General features: G+C 43.3%; 1 protein-coding gene across 7 annotated transcripts in view; it reads right to left on the reverse strand.

Annotated features, from left to right (window-relative positions):
* The window catches only part of TASOR2 (transcription activation suppressor family member 2), a 64,336-nt gene that overhangs the window by 5,634 nt on the left and 36,365 nt on the right, over positions 1 to 22,337 (reverse strand). For 6 of the 7 annotated variants that reach the window (XM_043884684.1, XM_043884688.1, XM_043884687.1 and 3 more), the window contains 9 exons: positions 20,051 to 20,151; positions 19,063 to 19,166; positions 18,094 to 18,166; positions 17,936 to 18,001; positions 15,723 to 16,442; positions 11,620 to 11,862; positions 7,340 to 8,195; positions 5,030 to 5,459; positions 692 to 4,447 (listed from right to left, as the gene is read on the reverse strand). In XM_043884684.1, coding sequence (XP_043740619.1) covers positions 692 to 4,447; positions 5,030 to 5,459; positions 7,340 to 8,195; positions 11,620 to 11,862; positions 15,723 to 16,442; positions 17,936 to 18,001; positions 18,094 to 18,166; positions 19,063 to 19,166; positions 20,051 to 20,151 — 6,349 coding nt within the window. The remainder of the gene's footprint in view (positions 1 to 691; positions 4,448 to 5,029; positions 5,460 to 7,339; positions 8,196 to 11,619; positions 11,863 to 15,722; positions 16,443 to 17,935; positions 18,002 to 18,093; positions 18,167 to 19,062; positions 19,167 to 20,050; positions 20,152 to 22,337) is intronic. The other variant, XM_043884686.1, reaches the window with a different exon arrangement.

Consider the following 22,337-nt stretch of genomic DNA (forward strand, 5'->3'; position numbering starts at 1 on the left):
AATGGGAGCAATGATGGGGGTTGAGGAGACCACATCTGGCAGCCATCTGTGAAAAACCATGGACAGCAAGAGGAGCCTTGGTCGGGAAAAATACCAGTTACACAGAAGATCAGATTTCACAAATTTGGAAAAAATAAATACTTCGAAATCATATTTAAATGATACAAAATTGGAGCCATCAGCGTCTCCCAGGACACTGTTCCCGGCTCAGCCACCTGGGGAGCTTCGTGAGGCTGCTCTCTCTCACTCAGCCACCCTCTGGGCGTTGGCGGTGGGGAGACATTCTCTATAGCGTGGCTGCTCTTTCAGAAGCACTTCTCAGCACCTTCCAGGGGCCTGGGGTGGCTGTCTCAGTGCTGCTGTGTGATCCTTTGACCCGACGGTGACCACTACACTCTGGGAGGCCCCCTCTACCCTTTGGGGAGCCTCCTCAGGCCCAGAGGTGCTCAGTGACTGTGACACGCCCACACTGACTGACTAGGCTGACGGGGAGGACGCCCAGGGGGCAGGCATACAGGACCTTGCCCTGCTCTGTGGCGGCCTCGGGGACAGGGAAGGACTGAGCTGAGAAGGTGAAACACCACACTGTGGCTTTCTGAAGCCGAGAATGCTGTATTATTTAAAAAACAAAAACAAAAACTTGGACCCGCAATCAAAATAATAAAAACTGGAGAAAAATCTCGCATCTTACCTTTGTTCTTACAAAGAAGGACTTGTCTTCTGTCTCCACGAGGTGGAAGAGGAAGGTGCTAGAACATGCCTCCCTCACCACTCGCTCCAGCTTGACGCGCAGGCTGGAGCACAGGTCGGCCACCAGGTCCTCATAGGAGGCGGGCTGCGGGCCGCAGACACACAGCTCGCGGGGAACGGCTGCTCCCAAAGCCACAGGCGGCTCCGTGTCCTGGACCACCTGGCGGCTGCTCAGCATCACCTTGTTGAACTCGGCATACTCGCTGAGAATGACAGCGATGTCGTTGCGCGAGTCTTTCAATGTACTGTTGTTGTATTTCAGCTTGTGGAGGTGGAAGGACGCTGTCTGATTCTGGTCTGAGTTTGTGAGGTGATTTCTACTGTGGCCACACCTCTTCTTCCAGGAGGAGGGGCAGTCCACATGGTTAGGCATCTGATGCACGATCGTCACCATGAGAGGACTCCTGCTTCGGGAGGCGGGAGGCAGCCCCGGGCATGTGGGCATTGGGGTCCCATGGAAAGCCCCTGTGGTGACCTGGGCTGGGGGCTCCTTTGGAAAGGTGCCGGGCAAAAGGACAGAATGCCGAGCGGCTCCCATCTTCACAATTTGTTTCAGTTTGTGTGCAAAACGCAGGTGCTCCAGATCTAAAGTGTTCTGGGTGAGATCGTCTGCCCCTTGCCAGGCGTCTGCCCAGGAGCTGAGCAAGCCGCACGGGGCAGTGCCGGTGGGGCGCCGCCTTAAGCCGTGCAGGGTTCTTGGGGTGTCTCTGAGCTTTCTGGTCACAGTGAAGTTGGCGTAGCTCCTGGGGACCCCACAGACATCTCGGATTTGGACGTAACAGGGCATACACGTAGCTTCCTTCTTTAGTCCACCCAGCCGACTTCTGGGAGGAATGCTGCTCTCCAGCCCTGGAACTTGGCTTGCGTAGCCCCAGTTGTGATCACTGGTGTTCAGGCTCAGGAAAGAGTTGTAACTGTCTTTGGATGCACCTTCTCTTTTCCCGGTGTGGCCATATTGTGAAGCACAGGACTCTTCTGTGTTGTATCTGGGGTGTCCATACTCACCCAGAGAGTCCTGATCCGAGTCTCCAGAAAGGGGTTCATAGTAGATGTCAGAGAGCACGCCCACACCCATGCCTCCACCTGTGCCTGCCTCGCCCACACTCCCACCTTGCAACTGCTCTTCAGAGACCCCACCAGCGGGAGGTGCGCCAGATCGGGGAGCAAAGGACGCAGGGGGCTCTGGACCGGCACTCTCGCCATGGCCTGCAGTACCCGGGTGAGCATCAGCCTGCAGATACGTGGGGAGAAGTCCGCCACGGAGCAGATCCCACACTGCACACGGGGACCCCTCCTGCAGCGGGCAGGCTGGCTCCTGTCTGCCTTGTGGAGAGGTGGCGAGCAGCTGGGGGCCGGCACCTCCAGGATCCACGGCTCTTCCCTGTAACTCGGCTCCACTATTCTCACTGTCGAGCAGATGGGTCATCCTGACGATAGGGACTTCCTGGGTCGGTAACCCTGTCCCCGTGTTGCTGGGGCCTGCGCTGTGGGCTGCAGTGGGCCCGCCCAAGGGGAGCGTAGGCTTGGGGAGCTCTGGGTGCCCGTGGGTCTGTGCACCCTCCGCTCCAGCAACTGGGTCGGAGCGCAAGGACTTAACCAGGATGTAACAGCATTCGTGTGTTTTCACATCACTGCTCAAGACGTCTTCAGGAAGGCTCTGAGTGCTGGTCACCACAGCACTTGGTGTGGCTGTAGAAACATACATGTCAGCAGAAGACTTGTTTTCAGGGATCTCTGCAGGACTGAAAGGCTCACTGGTCTCCAGGACACGATGATATGGGTGGGGGCTGCAGGTCTCCACACCCGTGGGCTGCAGTGGGTGTCCTGACGATACCAGGTTTTCTAGAGAACCTCCGTACGTGACAGTGCAGGCAGGCTGGGTTACCATGGCATCGCAGTCTGGCCTCTTTCCTGAGAGAGAGAAGCCCTCCCCACATTTACTCGGGCCAGTTTCCTGAGTGATGTCACCAGGAAGGATTAAGAATCTACCTTTTTTTCCTGCGTGGTTCTGTAATCGTAGAGGCATTTCAGCAGAAAATTGCATCTGCTGTACCTGAGCTGAGTTATCCTGTTCCATTGGACAGGTGGCAGCAACAAGAGAACTTTCCTTTTCTGTTACGGCCAAATCTCCTGACTCGACCTTGGAGAGCCTGGCGCTTTTCTCACCGAGCGCATCACAGTGATTCAGACCACGTGGAGATGTGGCCTGAGCTGGTGGTGCTTCTTCCACTGGTGCCTGGGGGTCAGGGCTGGAAGCTGGTGACACTTCTTCAATCAAGGAACTGAACGGGAAGTCAGAGGCAAGGTGAACTTCCTCCGCAACCTCCAGGGTACACGTTTCTTTAGAAAGTATGAAAGCCACTGTCTGTAAATCACCACCTTTTCCCTCTTTGTTTTCTGCTGGTTTCACACATGTGTTAGCAGCAGAGCTCACGTCTCTGTTTTCTATGGAAGGAACCTCTTCGGGCACAGATATTTCCTCTGCCATCTCCTGAAGGCCTACGCGGGGTAGCGGGGCCTCCCGCAGTTGCTCCACTTCACCAATGGGCGCTTCTTCCCTAGGACTCATGGGTGGTGATAGGGTGAGAGTGAGGTCAAGGTTGGAATCCTCCTCTGATACCTTGAGGCTGACCTCCTCTCTATTCACAGACAGGCCTGCTTCTTTGGTAAATGTGGAATTAAATGATTGAAAACTAATATTTTCACTGTTTAGACCACTCTTGTCCTTCTTTAGTTCTGAAGAGCCACACAGAGTCTTCTTTATTGATGCGATGTAGTTAAGGGAATCCTTTTTTCCCAAGGGGGCAGAGGCTGACGATGGAACTACCTCAACCTGGGACGGCTCTATTATTTCTTCTGAAGAGATGCTTAAGAGATTCTGTGTTGGGAGAAGGAATTCTTGAGAGAGTTTCATTTCTCCTCTGGGTAACGAGTAATTTGAACTTTTAGCCAATGGTAACGCTTCTGTTACCATGGGATTATCAGATGGTGAAAGTGAGCCTGCCATAGCCTGTCCCTTCTGTAAGGAACATGTTTCTTCAGCAAGTGTCTCTCTACACACTGATGAGGCATGGAGGTACTGAGTGCCCTTTTGTCCTGACACTGCCAGTGAGGGGTTGTCCCCAAGGGCCTGCATCTGTGACTTTTCAAATGTGGACACGGGATGTCTAAGGCTTGCAGCAGGTGACACCTGTTTAGTCAACTCCACGTTAAAGGCTGTAGGTTTGTCAGCTCTGTTGACAGCTTCTGTCTGTACTGGCACATAGGCACTTTTTTCCAAAGTGAGCGTGACTGGTTCCAGATTAATCATCACGTATCCCATATCACCCTTCCCCTCCAACAACGGCTGACATTCTTTGTTTATGGGGCTGCTACACCGGATAAGGCCCTGCAGAGCATCTGCTTCTGTTTCCCTTTGTGCATGAAAAATATCAACTTTGCTCTCAAGGGTGCTATACACAGACTTCTGACAAATCATTGATGGACTGCTGATCTCATCATAAGTCTTGTTGGCAAATGTGGTTTGTGGGGCAGTATCATTACAAGAGGTCACTTGTGTGTTATTAAGAGGCTCAAAGGTTTTATCTTCACCAGCAACAGAAGGTCCATTAGCTTGACTGCTTCCAATGCTAGGAGGCACAAGATTGGAAGTCTCCAGTTTACCTGATGACTCTTGTTCAGCTTTCCCCCTAATTATCTGAAATGATTAAAGCAAAAGAAATAAATTTAAAAAAAACCAAGATTCTAAAATACATAGTTTTTAAAAAAGAATTTACATATGTGAAGAACAGACAACGATTTTAGCTAGCTCTGTCCTTTTGAATCTTCACTGGGTGGAAATCAAGCACTCTCTTTCCTCTCTTCTTACATAGGCTTAAAATACACCCAAGAGAGATTTTTTTTAAACACACACACACACAAGGGCTCCAATAAACACTATTCTAGGTAAGACATAATAAGTATTATTCAGCTCAGAGAGAATAAGTAATTGGCCCCAAATCATACTACTAAAAAGCTACATAATTATGGCTGGCTCCTAGATCATCTGACCCTTATGATTTTTTTCCTACTTTCATTTCTTCAATCAGGATGGTAGGTAAGCTCCAATAGCACACAACATGGAGTCTGAAAACTTAAAGTTTTTTGCCTTATAATTCTCTACACAGTTAGAGAATCCACTTTCCTAAAAGAAATCAATACCTTGTTTTGAAAGTGATTTTATGTACAAAAAAATTTCTTCAAAAGTTATACAGCATTTTTAGTATTCAGCTTTACTGACCTCGTTATTACAAGAACAGATGAAATTCTGGCTTTCTGGGCTTTCCTGGTGACCCACTGTTGCAAACATTTCTTTCTGTTCATTCTGCACCCAGAGCTCCAGGCCTCTCACGGGAGGCAGCTTTGTGAAAGGACGCATGGGGTTGGAGCCAGGGCAGGACACCTCAGCTGCACAGCCTCTGGGAGCCTCGCTGGCCTCCAGCAGAGGATCTAAGGAGTACCTCTCTACCCCGGAGGGCTCCTCAATTTCACCAAACTCAAATGACTCTAGTGGGCTATTTATGGACACATATTTTGCTGGGTTGCTGTGTTCTACGACTTTCCGGGATGACCGCACAACTTTGTTCTGTCTGCTGTAGAACAGAGCCACCCACATATGCAGCAGAAGCTTCACCTCTTCCACGTTATCCGGTAAATCAGTATTCCAGGGCCTGAGGGTTTAAAGAAGGAACAAATGAAAATCATTGAAGATGACTCTTTTAGATGACTGTCATATCATAAAGCAAGTGCCTTCATTATTAACCTTAGTTTTTATGTTCAGTTTTCTTTTAAAAGTTACATGAGCATGAAATAAAAATAAGACAAAAACGAAGTTGATTTAACAAATAATTACAATGCATCTCATCCCTTCTTTTTACAGAGACAGAGCAAGGAGCTGGAAATCAGAGTTTTAAGTGACTTCTTTCAAAACACAAACTCTGTGAGTGGAAGAACCATGATCATAACACAGGCCTCTGGGTCTTCCCAGTGCACCAGCCCTGAGCACTTGTCTCATGCATCTAACCTGGGCTGGTGATCTGTTTCACCCTTGATAGTATAGTTGTTTCAATGCTATTCTCTTGGGATGGGGAACACATGTAAATTCATGGCTGATTCATGTCAAGGTATGACAAAAACCACTACAATATTGTAAAGTAATTAGCCTCCAACTAATAAAAATAAATGAAAAAAAAAAAAAAGAATATTAACTCTAAAAAAAAAAAAGAACACAGGCCTTCCCACTCTGAGCCTGGGGCTCTCCCCAGGTTCAATGCGAGCTCTCCTGGGACAAAACAGACACCTTATGTGAATAATGGCTTCAGTGACTTCCCAAATACTTATCTCCTGGCTTCCAGAAAGTCTGGCCAACTCATTTCTTTTCTAATTCTACATGTCTAACAGTTGGGAAGTCTGAAGATTAAAGTAATCAGGTAGTTCAGCAGAACTGCACTATTTTCATATCCCAGCTTTGAAGACTCTCCTGAAACCAGAAGGAGACAGAACACACTTCTGGCAATGTGCCAGGCCAAAGAACAGCAGAGTGAGTGCAATGAGTCAGAGGGGTTACAGAGCGGGGCTTCAGTGAAGCAGGGTTCAGGGAAAGGAAGTGACCCTCCTGAGTAAGTGCAGGCTCTTAGGTGTGAGCTGGTCCTGGAGCGAGGAGAGCAGTCCGACGGAATTCAGGGCCCCGCACAAGCATTGTCCCCCTGCCAGGAGCTGAGGTCACAGGCCAATGCTCACTACTAACAGCGGTAGTCACTGTTCAGTACCAGCCTGTCACCGTGCAAACCCTCATCACATGGCTATTACTAAACTCGTTAAAAGCATTGCCCACAGACTGTCACCCTTCCCAGCTGTCATCTGGACACTGGTGAGAAATGTAGACTCTTCAGGCTCTACCCCAAACAGAGTCAGAACCCACAGTTCAGTGAGCTCCCAGGTTGAGTATAAGGAAGGGCCAGAAGTGCTGTTCTGAGAGCTGGGGGAGCCTTGACTCCACACGGAGGCTGGTCCACGCTCCAAAGCCAGTGCTCTTAGCTCTCCGCTATTCTGCCTTGGTCCCTAAGGAAGATTTCTAGAACAACCCCATGTAAATGTGCTCACTCACAGCAATGTGACCAACCTGACAAGCTACAAGTTTTGTTTTGTTTTTTAAATTATTTATTTACTGATTTGGCTGCACTGGGTCTTAGTTGAAGAACATGGGATCTAGTTCCCTGACTAGGGATTGAACCTAATCCTAATCCTGCTTGGGGAAGGAGGAGTCTCAGCCACTGGACCACCATGGAAGTCCCCAAGTAATTCTTTAAATGTTTCTTCTGCAATTCAGTCTGCAAAGCATTACTCCCTTACCTCACTATTTTCCACCAAGATCTTATTTCATATTACAATTCAAGGACCAGAAAGACTCATGAAGGAGCATCTCAGTGATCCACTCTCAGTATTAATCCCCATTTACTGGATTTTACACCCTTCTTTCTCCTTCCTCAGACTGAGCACAGCATCCCTTCTCCCTGCATCGAGGTATCTACCCAGTGTCGCCCCTACTCACCCATGCAGTGCTCTGACCACAGTCTTCTCCAGCGGGTTGTTGGTGTACTTGCTGTCTAAGCTGAAAGAGTAATCTGCTTCGCATGTGAACGTGACCTTAAAGGAGCCGTCACAGCAGAACACCGTGTGCGAGGAGCAGCAGAAGTCCTGCGGGCCAGTGGGCAGCAACCTGCCCCTGTGCCTAAAGGCCAGGGCCATGGAGAGCTTCTGTAGCGGGGACGTCATCGTCGGGCGCAGGAAGGGTATAACCTTCCCCACGGGGGTCCCCATGTCAGAGCCTTTGGTGCTGCTCTTGGCAAAGGCCAAGCCTGGGCCCCCCCTCTTTGAATGTTCTGCGAGGAGCAGGGCGTAGGAATGCTCCGCAGCCACGAAAGAGGTCTGGCTTGCATTGGAACTCTCATGAGTCTCCTTGGGAAGTGCTGGCTGGGCTTCTGCAGGGGCCCAACTGCCAGGATCCACGCTCTCTTCCTCTGGGCTGACCATGGGGTCTGAAGACAGATTACTCTGGTCAGAGGAGGGCTTGGGTAACGGCCCACCTTTCTGACTTTTAACTCCTCTGTGGTATTCGTGGTCTGATGTCCCATGCAAAAGCTGTTCTTTAGAAAGTGGAACACTGTTTTGCGGCAGCTCCAGGGAGCAGGGGAGGTTTCTGGGCTCGGGGGATGGCGTGCTGGAGGTAGCAGCACTCAGAGCCAGGTCGGCCAGCATGTTTAGGGCCTGGGAGTCACAGCCGACAACAGAGGTTTCAGTCAGGGCTTTTGGGGCCACTGTGACATGTTCTGGTTGGGCTGTATTTATGCTAATATCTTGACCACTGGAAATTTCTGATTGAAGCTGTAAAGCAGTTTCTCCTTTGGCTTCAGTGTAAGAGAAAAAAACACAAATAAAATTTGATTTCCATAGAACTAATTCTTTGTTGTATTACTATGGCTCAATGAAAGTGAACAGTTAAGGGGACATATTCAAGAAAAACTTCTTAGTATGTTGCAAGGTTTGTATTAAGTTTTTATTATCAGACTGAGGTCTTGTCCAGTTCCCTGAGGCTTTATAATGTGTTTTCCAGAGGAACAAGCCCTAAGGAGTATGCATATTAATTTAAAAAGAAATCACCCTTTGAAACTGCATGTACTGATCTACACACAAGGCATACTGCTCAGCTAGAGAAATATACAAAGACAAAAAAAAAAAAAAAACCCCAAAAACAAGAAAACAAGACTTCTGCCTTCAGACGGCTTACAGTCTAGTGAGAATCTAAGAGTTTCTAAGTTTAAAGTGTATATTATAGAATTTTAACGTACTTCCTTAGAAATCATTTCACAAGTCATTACAGAATCACCTAAGTTCAAAATAGAGACGATTTTAACCATACTGATGTTTAATTATAATGTTATGATAAGAATAAAACATGAGAACTGTTTTAAGAATATTCTGAATTGCCAATTAACTTCAAGTTTTAAAACTTCAGTTTTAACATTGAAAATATTTCTTCTCTGCTCTGCAAAAAAGCAAATCTCTTTACCTACTGATAACTCTTTCAGCAGGTAGTCAAATCTCCCCATGTGCCTCTGGTCAGAAAACACATGCTCAGGTGGTTTACTTGCCTTCTTAAAAGCGGTTATCACGAAGGACAAAGCTCACAACAGAACTAGGCAGTAAGTCCCTGTAGCAGGTGGCTGGATGGACAGAAAAGCCAACTGTGCCCCCCTCTTTATAATTAGTAGTAGCAGGTCTGACATGAATTACCAACCTGTCTCCAAAGGCCAGTGACAATACGTTTACATAGGAAACTCTGGCTTATGAGGTCATCAAACAGAAAGATGAGAGTGTGAATATGGTGAGTAGGGTGGAATTAATCAAGCACTGCCCAGTTTGTATTTAACATACAAAGCTCCAAGGGAGTGAGGTGGGAGAAAGTGACCCAGAGAGTTGTCTCATGAGCCCCCTGGGTGTACTGGAAACATGAAATCCATTTTAGGATCGATATGTCTGCTGACAGTTCATTCTATCCTTTAATACCATGGCTCTTACACCGAGTGCCATTCTGTATAGAATCAAGCGAAAGAGTCCATTTTAATAAGTATGTGTCATTTCAGGTAACAGAGAAGGCACTGGTGACTCACTTTAGTACTCTTGCCTGGAAAATCCCATGGACGGAGGAGTCTGGTGGGCTGCAGTCCATGGGGTCGCTAAGAGTCAGACACGACTGAGCGACTTCACTTTCCCTTTGCCCTTTCATTCATTGGAGCAGGAAACGGCAACCCACTCCAGTGTTCTTGCCTGGAGAATCCCAGGGATGGGGTAGTCTGGTGGGCTGCCGTCTATGGGATCGCACAGAGTCGGACACGACTGAAGCGACTTAGCAGCAGCAGCAGCATTTCAGGTAAATCACTTAAGTGACTTGTTAGACATTTTCAATTCATTAAAAATACAATACTGATTATCTCTTTTTAAGAAATATACATAAGAAGATGCCAAATGAATTATAAAGATATAGAGATTTCAATAAATAAAAACTATACTGAAAACTTTAAAAAGGACAGAAAACCACTAGTTTCAGTAACAAAATGACTAAGCCTTCTTAAACTCTAATATTTCTTTTTTTTTCTTTCAGTGTTACTTTTCTTTTAAATTCTTTATTTGTTTTTTCTAATATTTCAAGTAAAAGAAATGAAGCAGATTAAGACATAAAAGAAAAATTAAGACATTATTTAAAAGGTGGTAATCTTACAATTTTAACTTGGAATATGGCTGCAGGATGTATACAGACATTTGCAATACAAATCAGCCTTTTCCTGAATGCACATTGTGAAAACTTTGCATTTGCTGCCAATGCCATCATACACCTCCACTAATGGACTAGCCTGCAAGTATCTGGAGGCCAGTTCAGCACAAGAAATTCTAACGACATGGCATTATGTATGTGTCTATGCTCATCCTGTCTATAAACTAATTGGAAAGACAGGACCAAGACACACTAGATGACTGGAACAGTATGTTCTCAAAAGCCCAAAAGGAACTGAAAGAAAGGAGAGATGAGTGCAGATCAGAGCCCCAGGAAACGCCTCCATGTGACTGAGCTGAGCACAGGCGATGCACAGCAGTGACCCCAGATGTGGAGTGTGGGAGCCTGGCACGGGGAAACGGCAGGGGAGAGACATGGAGCCTTGGGGAGACTACCTTGTGATCGCCTGGGGTGACAAGCAGAGTCAGCGTTTGGTATGACTCTCTATAGGCTGTACAGTGATGATATTTCAGGACATCTTCAGTCATAAACAACTTTAAACAAACTGAGGAAAGGGACTTCCCTACAGGTCCAGTGGTTAAGACTCCGTGCCTCCAATGTGGGATCACGGGTTTTGTTGCAGTGAGGTGCACTTGAAAACTTTAGAAAAAAAAAAAAAAAAAAAAGAGGAAAGAAAAAACCAAGCTCATCGGTAACACCATCACATCAACAAAAGTTTCCTTCCCTGAATTCCACCTAAGATTTTTTAAAAGTCTAAAGATAGATAAGAGAGAAAGAAGAATCATGAGATTAGACAGAAAACTGATAGGATTACAAAGGTATGAGGAAATGAAGGTTTTTCTAAACAAGAAACAGCACCATATAGCACAACAGGACTCAAGACTGAAGACCCTGTAAATGGCACAGGTCTTGCCAAGTGGTGGGGGCTGCACTGCACTCAGAGAGCATGGGCATGAGAGCGGCGTGCAGCAAGGTGAAGAGCCAAGGCCATGATGACTTGAGAACTTTCCAGTGATGAGGAGCTTCCAGCAGGTGGAACACAGAAGCTCACATAAGGAGATTCCATTATCCTCTTCCACAAATGCAGAAGTAAATAAACTTAATGCCTCTTAAGACCAAATACAGCATTCTGGATTCTTGACTGCTTTGAACCACCTCTTTATAGTTCCCTCTGGGCAGACTTTTAACTTCTCCTTTTTATAACTGATTATGGTCCAGAAAAGTACTGCCATATGCTACCTGCTTGTGAATTTAGTCACTTAAAAAGACCATTTATACTTTAACTCTGGTAAACTGTTCCTGTTCAGGCTTTCTGCAAACTGAAAAGTAGGTTTTACTTAGTAAAGGCATGAATCTTCACACCTTCCTAATTGATTCACGACAGGAAACCAAGTTACTTGTCCTGTCAGAGTCTGAACTACAGAAGACAGCAAGAACCTGACAGACTTCAGCTGATCTCATACTGGTCAACATACTATCTTGCAATCTCGATTAGTCTGTATTGTGGTGTTGAGATATATAGGAAGTATGTTTCTTACCAGGTTGTGGCTGTTTTCTGAGTCTTGGATTCTGATTGCCTTTTACTATATTTACCCTCTGTTTTTGTGGAGATTTCTTCGTGGGTGGCTTAGCCGTTGGAACAGGGGTGTCTGGAGAGGTCTCTCGTCTCCTTGCCCTTTTAGCATTCGTTGCCACTGGAACATCTTTAGAACTAGGAGCTTCTTGGGCTTTCCTATCCAGTTTGGTTATCTGCACAAACTGTGCAGTCAGCACTTCAGCACCTTATGCAGAAAAGACACCGTTTTTTAAGAGGTGGGGGCTCACATATTTATCAGCATAGCTTTCTCCTTTGATTTCTTATGTTGGGTGGGGGATAACTTTAGTAATGGGGAATAAAATATAAAATTTGGAATAATTCATTAACAATTTTTTTTTTAACAAAGCAAGAGTTAAAAAGCTCTCACATAAGTATAAAAATATGAACTTGTTAAGTTTGGTCTATCTATCCAGATTAGAAGAAAATATCAGAGTAATAACTTTATAAAAATAAAACAACAGTTCTTGTAAAAATTCCATAATCTTTGCTGACTGGTATGACAGGTAAGGCTGAATATTCTAGTTCACAGCACTGGGACAAATAACTCAATTTACACAAAAGCAACAAAGCTCCCATGAAGTGACGTGGTTGAAACCGTAAGCACACTGCAGAGATGAGACTGCAGATTTACAAAGACCTTACATGTTTTTCTTCACTACACCTAAATATTAATACCAAAGCCTTAACACCTGCCTGAAAAATCACCTCTTAAGAGAAGACGGAGGAAGGTACACTGAACAAAGTCCTCATCTGATTTAATTCCCTATCAACCTACTACCCTTATAGCAGAAAGCAAAGAAAAACTAAAGAGCCTCTTGATGAAAGTGAAAGAGGGGAGTGAAAAAGTTGGCTTAAAACTCAACATTCAGAAAACTAAGATCATGGCATCCGGTCCCATCAATTCATGGCAAATAAATGGGGAAACAATGGAAACAGTGACAGACTTTATTTTTTTGGGCTCCCAAATCACTGCAGGTGGTGACTGAAGTCATGAAATTAAAAAACATTTGCTCCTTGGAAGAAAAGCTATGGTTTTTCCAGTATTCATGTATGGATGTGAGAACTGGACTAAAAAGAAAGCTGAGTGCCGAAGAATTGATGCTTTTGAACTGTGGTGCTGGAGAAGACAAGAATCCCTTGGACTGCACGGAGATCCAACTAGTCCATCCTAAAGGAAACCATCTCTGAATATTCATTAGAAGGACTGAAGCTGAAGCTCCAATACTTTGGCCACCTGATGTGAAAAACTGACTCACTGGAAATGACTCTGATGCTGGGAAAGATTGAAAGCAGGAGGAGAAGGGGACAACACAGGATGAGACAGTTGGATGGCAGAACTGACTCAATGGACATGAGTTTGAATAAGCTCCGGGAGTTGGTGATGGACAGGGAAGGCTGGCGTTCTGTAGCCCATGGGGTTGCAAAGAGTCGGACACGACTGAGCAACTGAACCGAACTGAACTTACAAAATGCTCAGGTTTACTTCTTAAGGAAAGAGCTTAAGGTGGAGGGAGATGAGAAAAAAACTATTAATGACCTGCTTGTATCAAACATAGCAAGTGTTTCAGTGCTTTAAGAGTTTAAAAAAAAATGTTAATAAATGTTCCCTGTGAAAACTGTTTTCCACACTGTTACCTGCGAAAACTGTTTTCCACACTGTGTATATAAATTTATCATACCTGTGAATGTGTGTAAATATTTTAAAATCACATCATATAGAAAATACTGTTTCTAATTGCTAACAGAAAAATGATAATAAACAGTATAAGAATGTGATGGTTATTAGTGAAATGTAAAAAAGAGGCCAACTTCATGTTTCTGAAAATTAGAGGAATAAGTGGTTTTTTAAAAAGCTTTTAGGCTCTCTTAATGTTGAACATTTCCCTGGGTTTAATTATTTTCTTCCCTACTAAACTAATAAAGGCAACAGAGTAGCATATTTTTGTTTCCAGAATAAGACTTCTGATTCTACATCAGTTACAATTTTAAAAAATGTTGCCATAAAAAAGGCAAAATATAAATCAAGCAGGAAAATGAAAGTGAAACTGAAAGTCACTCAGTCACGTCCGACTCTTTGTGACCCCATGGACTATACAGTCCATGGAATTCTCCAGGCCAGAATACTGGAGTGGGTAGCCTTTTTTTTCTCCAGGGGATCTTCCCAACCCAGGGATTGAACCCAGGTCTCCTGCATAAAAGTGGAAAATGGTTAATATTAAATTGAGAAGAGAAAGGAAACAAGATGAGATTATCAAGATGAGGGGACGTGTTAGATCTGCACGGGTAGGAAGTGAACACCTCTCATGACCCAGGTCCTGGGAGGAAAAGGGGAAACATGACCCTGCAGGGACTACCCTGCTTATCTGCATCACTCAACAGCACGTCTCTCAAACTGTGCACAATAACCCATGGGTGGACTGTCAAATAAACCCAGTGGGCTGCAACCAGAATTCTTTATTAAATGAAACAGAATATATCAGATTATACTGCACAAAGTTAGGGTAAATGTTTTCTGAAATTTCTGTTTCAGTATGTATGCATTTGCGTATACTGGACTAAAACATAAAACATATTTCTTACAGTGGATGAAATTTAAAACATTTTGAGAAATAGTGACAACATATATGTTGAATTATAGATACTATATTTAATACCTTTAAGTATATTCACATAGAGAAGAAAGCCAATACGGCTGGCCTGGAATGTGTGCAGAAACAGCGTGTGTGTGGCTGCTTCATGCTTCCCTTCTTTCCACCACCTTCCTAAACACACACACCATTTCTCAAACTATAATTGGTCAGAAATAACTATTTGTTAAACCGAAGGGTAAAATCTTAATTATCTAGGATCCTGGGGGATCCACACATCTCCAGTATTTCTTCTTTAGGCATCAAAAGTGTTAAATTTACAACATGACAGACAGGGCCGGCTAAGGCACATGCTCATAAGCACCTTCCCACTTTGCCTGCGGTCAAGTACAGAGACGATGGGGAAATGCCTGAGGGGCCCTGGCCACAGTCTGCTCGCCCTTCTCGAAGGGAACATGGAGCGTAAGTTCCCTCAGTTCAGTTCAGTTCAGTTCAGTCACTCAGTCGTGTCCGACTGTCTGCGACCCCCATGGACTGCAGCATGCCAGACTCCCTGTCAATCACCAACTCCTGGAGCTTACTCAAACTCATGTCCATTGAGTCGGTGATGCCATCCAACCATCTCATCCTCTGTTATCCCCTTCTCCTCTTGCCTTCAATCTTTCCCAGCATCAGAGTCTTTTCTAATGAGTCAGTTCTATACATCAGGTGGCCAAAGTATTGGAGTTTCAGCTTCAGCATCAGTCCTTCCAATAAATATTAAGGACTGATTTCCTTTAAGTACCCTAGTTTTAAACAAATACACTACACATATCTGAGGGGGCTCTAAGCCAGAGTTGTGCTGTCTGCTGTGCTCTGCTGGCTCAAGCGCACTTGACTAATGCTTAAATGGCTCTGGATGCGGGCTCCTACTCAGTTTTCAGGGACAATAAAACCACTTATGAACTGTTTCTTTACATACTTCTCCAGGCCACTGGACACTGTTTCAGTAGGTCTGTACCAGACATCAGGTCCAGGTGACCACCTTTAGAATACACCAAAGATTAGAACTCTGCCCCAGGGTACTCTGGTTGTGGAGGCCCAGGTGGACCCTCTTTAGATGTGCTCAGGCCGTCACTCAAAACTTTCTACCAGTTGCTCTTAGTGTGCCTGATGTTAGGAGATCCTGTCCAATCTGTCCCAGGGCAGTTCAGAAACTGAAAGACCTTATTTCTTAAAAAGGTAAGTAAGTAACTAAGTGGCAACTGGAGCAGTTTTACAAGTGACTAGGAGCTTCTGGTGGGCAAGCTCTTGTCCTGTTGACTTTCACCTGTCAGCTAGATCAGTGCTCCCCAGCTCTAGTGCGCATACAAGCCACCGGGAGAAAACTCACAGATGTCGCCAAGCTATGGTCCAGGACGGTCACACAGGGACAGGATGGAGACACAACGTTTGAAAACCCACATGATGTGCTTACCTCTTTTTCTCCTCTGAGGAAACTGTCCTTTGACTAGCTTGAGAGTTGTGGTAGAGGCGGGACCCTTGTTTCCTCCAGCAGGAGTCCTTTTGGGGAAGGGTCGGTACAAGTTCACCCTTTTACTCTGTACCACGGGCAGAGTGCTCGCCTTTCTCTTGGGCTGCACTCTCAGATTTGGTGCTAGGCTCAGCGGGACCAGAGCTCCCTGTCTTGCTTGAAACACATCTTCAGAGTTATTTCCAGTTTCTGTATCTTTTCTTCCTTCTGCCTCTGAATCGTGAAATTCAGGATCTGGAGTCATCACTAAAGAAAAGCCTGTATCGCAAATCCCATCTGAAATACAAGGAGACTGAGGACGCTCTGCCAATAGACCTAACACAGTAGACACTCCCAAAATGTACCCACTCGCATCTGAAAAGTAAGACTTCAGCTGAGTTAAAGACTGTAAAGGGCACTTTTCAGCTGGAGGAGTCAAGTCAAAAGCACTGGACACTTGGCCAGAGAAGCCGGTTTCTTTAAATCCATCCTGGGAAGCAGCAGTTAGTGGAGGGCTTTTGTTCACCTTGGACAAGTCTTGGAAATTATGCTTTACTAATGTGTTTAGAGAGATTCTTTTTTCAGAAAGTGATTTCTTTGCTTCTAGCAGGGCACAATTGAGGGCAGGCAAAACAGGCACCACCTTCAATGAGATGTCATCTTCAACTTTCAAGTCTGTCAGACCTAAAATATATATGCGTGTATTAAAAACCTGAAGTTCTTTTTTTTTTTTTCAAAAATCATGCAGAAAAAAAATGCTTTACATTACAAAATTATAGGATGGTTAAATACGATGCAGTGTTTCAAATGGTAATCTAAATAGCAATTAATAGAAGGTTTATGAATGCACTTAATGAATATATATTATCTTCATATATATGAAAATACATACACACAGAATCAAAACAGAGTCATTCAGGAGGGATGATAAGATGAGAATGAAGAAGGCAGGCCTGGCTCCAGCTCCGAAAAATAGCACCGGCTCTTAGAGTTGGCAGAATTGCTTTTCTGTTCTTATCTGTACCTTATATGACCTACTTCAAACTCTCTTAACAAGGTAGCCAAAGGTGCAAACGTCCTTTGGTTCGCATTTTGACTTTCCTTTTTCTTCTAGCTTTCAGTTCAGTTCAGTTCAGTCGCTCAGTCGTGTCCGACTCTTTGCGACGCCATGAATTGCAGCATGCCAGGCCTCCCTGTCCGTCACCAACTCCCGGAGTGTACTCAAACTCATGTCCATCGAGTCAGTGATGCCATCCAGCCATCTCATCCTCTGTCGTTCCCTTCTCCTCCTGCCCCCAATCCCTCCCAGCATGAGATATAACTGAAATACAGCACTGTGTACATTCAGAATTTACAGCATAATGATCTGACTTACATACATCATTTAAACAGTTACCTCAGTAAGTCCAGTGAACATCCATCATATCAGTAGATACAAAATTAAAGAAGTAAAAAAATTTTTTTCCTTGTGATGGGAACCAACTGAACTCAAACAAAGTAAACCCCTAAGTAACCCTCAAGTTAATATTATGTAACTAGACTGACTAGTCTGTGTTCCTCAATGAAGGAAGAGTGGTGATGGACTCATTAAAGTGATAATCAGGCTGACACCTGACAGCTCTGCATGAGAGGCTAGACTGTGCTTATTCTCCAGTTTTACTTATTATTTCCCCTTACCAGAGCCTTTCTGGACTTTGTTTCCTAACTGCCCTCTGAAATTCTAATACCACCGATCTACTGTATATCTATTTATATCCTGCAAGAGCAATACTTTTTGCCCCTAATAGACAATTCCTGGTCCTGGGGAAGGAGACAAGCAGTCCAGACAAAGGCAAGTGCTTCTGTGAAGACCTTAAGTCCTACTGACAGGGAGACTAGGATAAAACTACTTCCTGGCTATTGCTCTTCAAGAACAACTGAATCCAGTTTTGGACATGCTGAATGTGAGTAACATCTGAGACACCTAAATGGAAAGAGATGTCAATAGGCAGGTGGATACCTGAGTGGGGAGTAGACTTGCAAGGATAAGCCTGTAGAGATGAAGGATTGACCAGGGAGAGTAAAGGGGGAAAGTTATTTCAGAGAAGAAAACAGTTTCCAGAGTCATGTGCTGCTTGGGGTTTAAGATGAGGACTGAAACGTGGCCCACAGCTGTCGTGGACTGCCTATGCCCTTACCTGCTGCTGATGGAGGTGAGTGGAATAAATGCAATCCATGTAGACCTGTCTGCTCCTCTCCAAAACCTACACAGAATGAGAATCAGAAGAAAATCAGGTTGCTGATTTGATAAAAGTAAACATATTGGAAAACATTTTTTCAAAAAAGTTGTCCTTACCTGTTTCGGACATTAAGGCTGATGACGTAAGTAAAATGAAAAATTCTCGATCTTCTAAGCATTTGATTATTGCCTTAAACATAAAAAAGCAAGAAAGAAGATTCAATTCCCTCCTCCTTCTACCACATTCTTCATAGATTTTTAACCTTATGAAAAGTTAAGGAAAAAGATTCTTGAACTGTTAGTATTTATGGGAAGCAGAACAATTTTGTCCCCAGTATCAGAAATTTCAAGTCCCTTGCTGCTCAAATAATCTTTGCCTTGTTAGGGCTACATATAATAAATAACTGGGACATCAAGGGTTAGTTTTTGGATAGTGTTCAACTATGTAACAAATCAATCAGAAACTCTTTTCATTGTCATGTTTGACATTTGCTGTGCAAGTAGCTGCTCTGTTTCCCGTTAGCCACTACAAATTCAAGGTCAGTCAGACCTATGATTAACATCAATAAGCTCATGTTAACACAAAACATATCACAGAATCCTGCAACTAGAAAAACTGGAAGATATCATCCATTAAAGGAATCCTTTCCACAGCACACTAGGAGATGGGTAATAACAGGCAATAACATCATTAGGTCCCTGGTAATAAGAAATGCAGACAGAAAATGCAGCTCTTCTTTCCCATTATTCACCATTTCAAAAGCCTATATACACATAACAAAGACAAAATCCAATGTTCATATAATAATCACTGAGTTAAAAAAAACAGAATAAATATACCACTTCATGAAGCGATAAAATACTGTATTTCAAAAATTGTCAGGTCAGAAGCCTACAAATCTGATAAATTAATAAATCATTCACTAACAACTCAAGTATGAAAAAAAGACTTCTAATTCTTTATTAGAACGCCACCCACAGGAACCATCACTATGGTGCATCTCCATATGTTTCTCCCAGTCTCTGTGTATCAAGTTCTCAATTTCAGGGAAAATAATAATTATATGTTAAATGGATGACTCTTACCAACTGTTCCCTTTTAATGTATTCTATTAGTTTATCCACTTTCTCCCCCTGTTTGTTTGAGAGCTCCACCTCATACATATTGAAGCACATGTCTTGGCAACAGACTGTGGAAAAAAATCAGAAACAGAACATTTCTTATTTTAAAATACTATGATGTTTATTTTTTTTAACAACTGATTTATTCATTTTATATTTTAAAAGAAGAAATAGGAATACTATTCAAAAAACATGGATCATTCAATGTTCTTGGTTATAAAACCCCTTAATAAAAAGTTACTGTATACAGTATTTAAAAACAATGCTTTTATTTATACTACACAAATATAAAGTTAACAAGACAAATAAATATATATAAATAAAAACATCAATGTTACCATGAATTAATCTAAATGACTAAGAACTTTCCTTCTCATGTTTGCTGCTTTATTTCTTCATTTAAAAGTATAGGTGACCCTTGAATGCCTCTCCCTCAACCCTCTGGGCAGTCAGTTATTTCCAATATATGATTACCCTGGGTAATCATGATTCCACACCCATGGATTGGGTGGTACTATAATATGTACTACAGAAAAAAAAACTGCTTATAAGTGGACTTAAGCTATTCAAACCTGTGTTGTTCCAGAGTCAGTGGTAAATAAATAAAAACAACCACAAAACCTCTGTTCTCCTTGAAAGTAATGATTATGAGTTTCCAACTGTTTGTAAGTGTATCTCTGCTTAATTCCCTCAGTATTCTATATTAACGCTAGTCTCTGCCATATTAAATGAAAACTACTGTTCATCACTTTGAGCTGGCCTCCCAGGAACTGAATCACATGGTTACTCTATCCCTTTCACAAAAGACCCTTTTAAGAACCACTTATGGGAAAAACAGAAGTAAGGAGGGAGAGAAAGTATGTGTGCACACACGTGTGTGTATGAAAGAGAGAGTGGAAAACAACTGGAACAAAGCTCAGGACATGCAGTGTACCATAACATCTGAACAGACCTTTGTTCTCCATGTAATTCTGTTTTTTAAAAGCAGCTTCTGGTAGTTTCTCTTTCAAAGATGACACTTTCATTACATACTTAAAATCTAGTTCATGTGGTCTAAAAAACAAAACAATACCATGTAATGTAATAAACATTGAAACTAGAGCTTCATAACTTTTGATTTTCTAATATAAACGAAAACAAAACTATTAAAATCACAAAAATTCTTAAATCTATAAACTCTAAGTCAAATAATGGATATATTCATAAATACTAGAGATTTTTGGGTATATGAGCTTATAAATTGGCTTCCCTAGTGGCTCAGACAATAAAAAATCTGCCTGCAATGCAGGAGATCTGGGTTCAATCCCTGGGTCAGGAAGATACCCTAAAGAAGGGAATGGCAACCGACTCCAGTACTCTTGCCTGGAGAATTCTATGCACCGAGAAGCCTGGCAGGCTATAGCCCACGGGGTCACGAGGAGTCGGGCATGACAAGACTATCCATGGGGTCACAAAGAGTCAGGCATGACTGAGGACTAACACCTCATAAACCATGGTCTGCAAATATGTTCACATTAACTGAATGCATGCATTTTGTTATAACCAAAATATCCAGAAGTGTGGAAGAATTATGTATTCTGGAATGGAATGAGAATCTTCTAGAAATTATACCACATAAGAGTTGAAAGCTTTCGACAATACAGGACTGCCTACCATGCAGGGCCACAGAAAGAACCACATCTAGACTAGCACCATTTCCTTCTTTAAAACTTATTTAGAAATACTTGTACACTTACAGATACCTCCTTTTCCCCCTAAATACTTCTCTGTGTGCACTTTTACGAAAAACATTTCCTTCTATAACCCCCCCGCCACACACAAAAAATATACCTGTCTGAATGCAGAGTTCCAAAGAACAGCAAGGAGAGGTAAGAAAGCCTTCCTAAGTGATCAATGCAAAGAAATAGAGGTAAACAATAGAATGGGAAAGACTAGAGATCTTTTCTAGAAAATGAGAGATACCAAGGGAACATCTCTTTTTTTTTTTCCAAGGGAACATTTCATGCAAAGATGGGCACAATAAAGGACAGAAATTGTATCGACCTTAACAGAAGCAGATGATATCAAGGTGTGGCACTAATACACAGAAGAACTATACAAAAAAAGATCTTAATGATCCAGATAACCATGAGGGTTTGATCACTCACCTAGAGCCAGACATCCTGGAGTGCAAAGTCAAGTAGGCCTTAGGAAGCATCACTAGGAACAAAGCTAGTGGAGGTGATGGAATTCCAGCTGAGCTATTTCAAATCCTAAAAGATGATGCTGTTAAAGTGCTGCACTCAATATGCCAGCAAATTTGGAAAACTTCAGCAGTGGCCACAGGACCAGGAAAGGTCAATTTTCATTCCAGTCCCAAAGAAAGGCAATGCTAAAGAATGCTCAAACTACTGAACAATCACACTCATCTCACATGCTAGCAAGTAATGCTCAAAATTCTCCAAATGAGATTGGTACGTGAATCATCTAACAGTATGTGAACCGAAACTTCCAGATGTTCAAATTGGATTTAGAAAAGGCAGAGGAGCCAGAGATCAAATTGCCGACACCTGTTGGATCACAGAAAAAGCAAGAGTTCCAGAAAAACATCTACTACTACTTTATCCACTCCAAAGCCTTTGACTGTGTGGAACACAACAAATTGTGGAAAATTCTTAAAGAGATGGGAATACCAGGCCACCTTGCCCGCCTCCTGAGAAACCTGTATGCAGGTCACGAAGCAACACTTAGAACTGGACATGGAACAATGGACTGGTTCCAAATTGGGAAAGGAGTATGTCAAGGCTGTATACTGTCACCCTGCTTATTTAACTTCTATGCAGAGTTCATCATGCGAAATGCCAGGCTGAATGAATCCCAAGCTGGAATCAAGATTGCCAGGAGAAATATCAATAACCTCAGATACACAGGTGACACCACCCTTATGGCAGAAAGTGAAGAAGAGCTAAAGAGCCTCTTGATGAAAGTGAAAGAGGAGAGTGAAAAACCTGTCTTAAAACTCGACATCCAGAAAACTAAGATCACAGAATCTGGTCCCATCACTTCATGGCAAATAGATGGAGAAACAATGGAAACAGTCAGAGACTTTATTTTTTGGGGCTTCAGAATCACTGCAGATGGTGACTGCAGCCATGAAATTAAAAGACGCTTGTTCCTTGGAAGAAAAGCTATGATCAACCTAGACAACATATTAAAAAGCAGAGATATTACTTAGTCAACAAAGGTCCATCAAGTCAAAG

The sequence above is a fragment of the Cervus elaphus genome, chromosome 23 (genome assembly GCF_910594005.1).
Source record: "Cervus elaphus chromosome 23, mCerEla1.1, whole genome shotgun sequence".
NCBI classification, from domain to species: domain Eukaryota; kingdom Metazoa; phylum Chordata; class Mammalia; order Artiodactyla; family Cervidae; genus Cervus; species Cervus elaphus.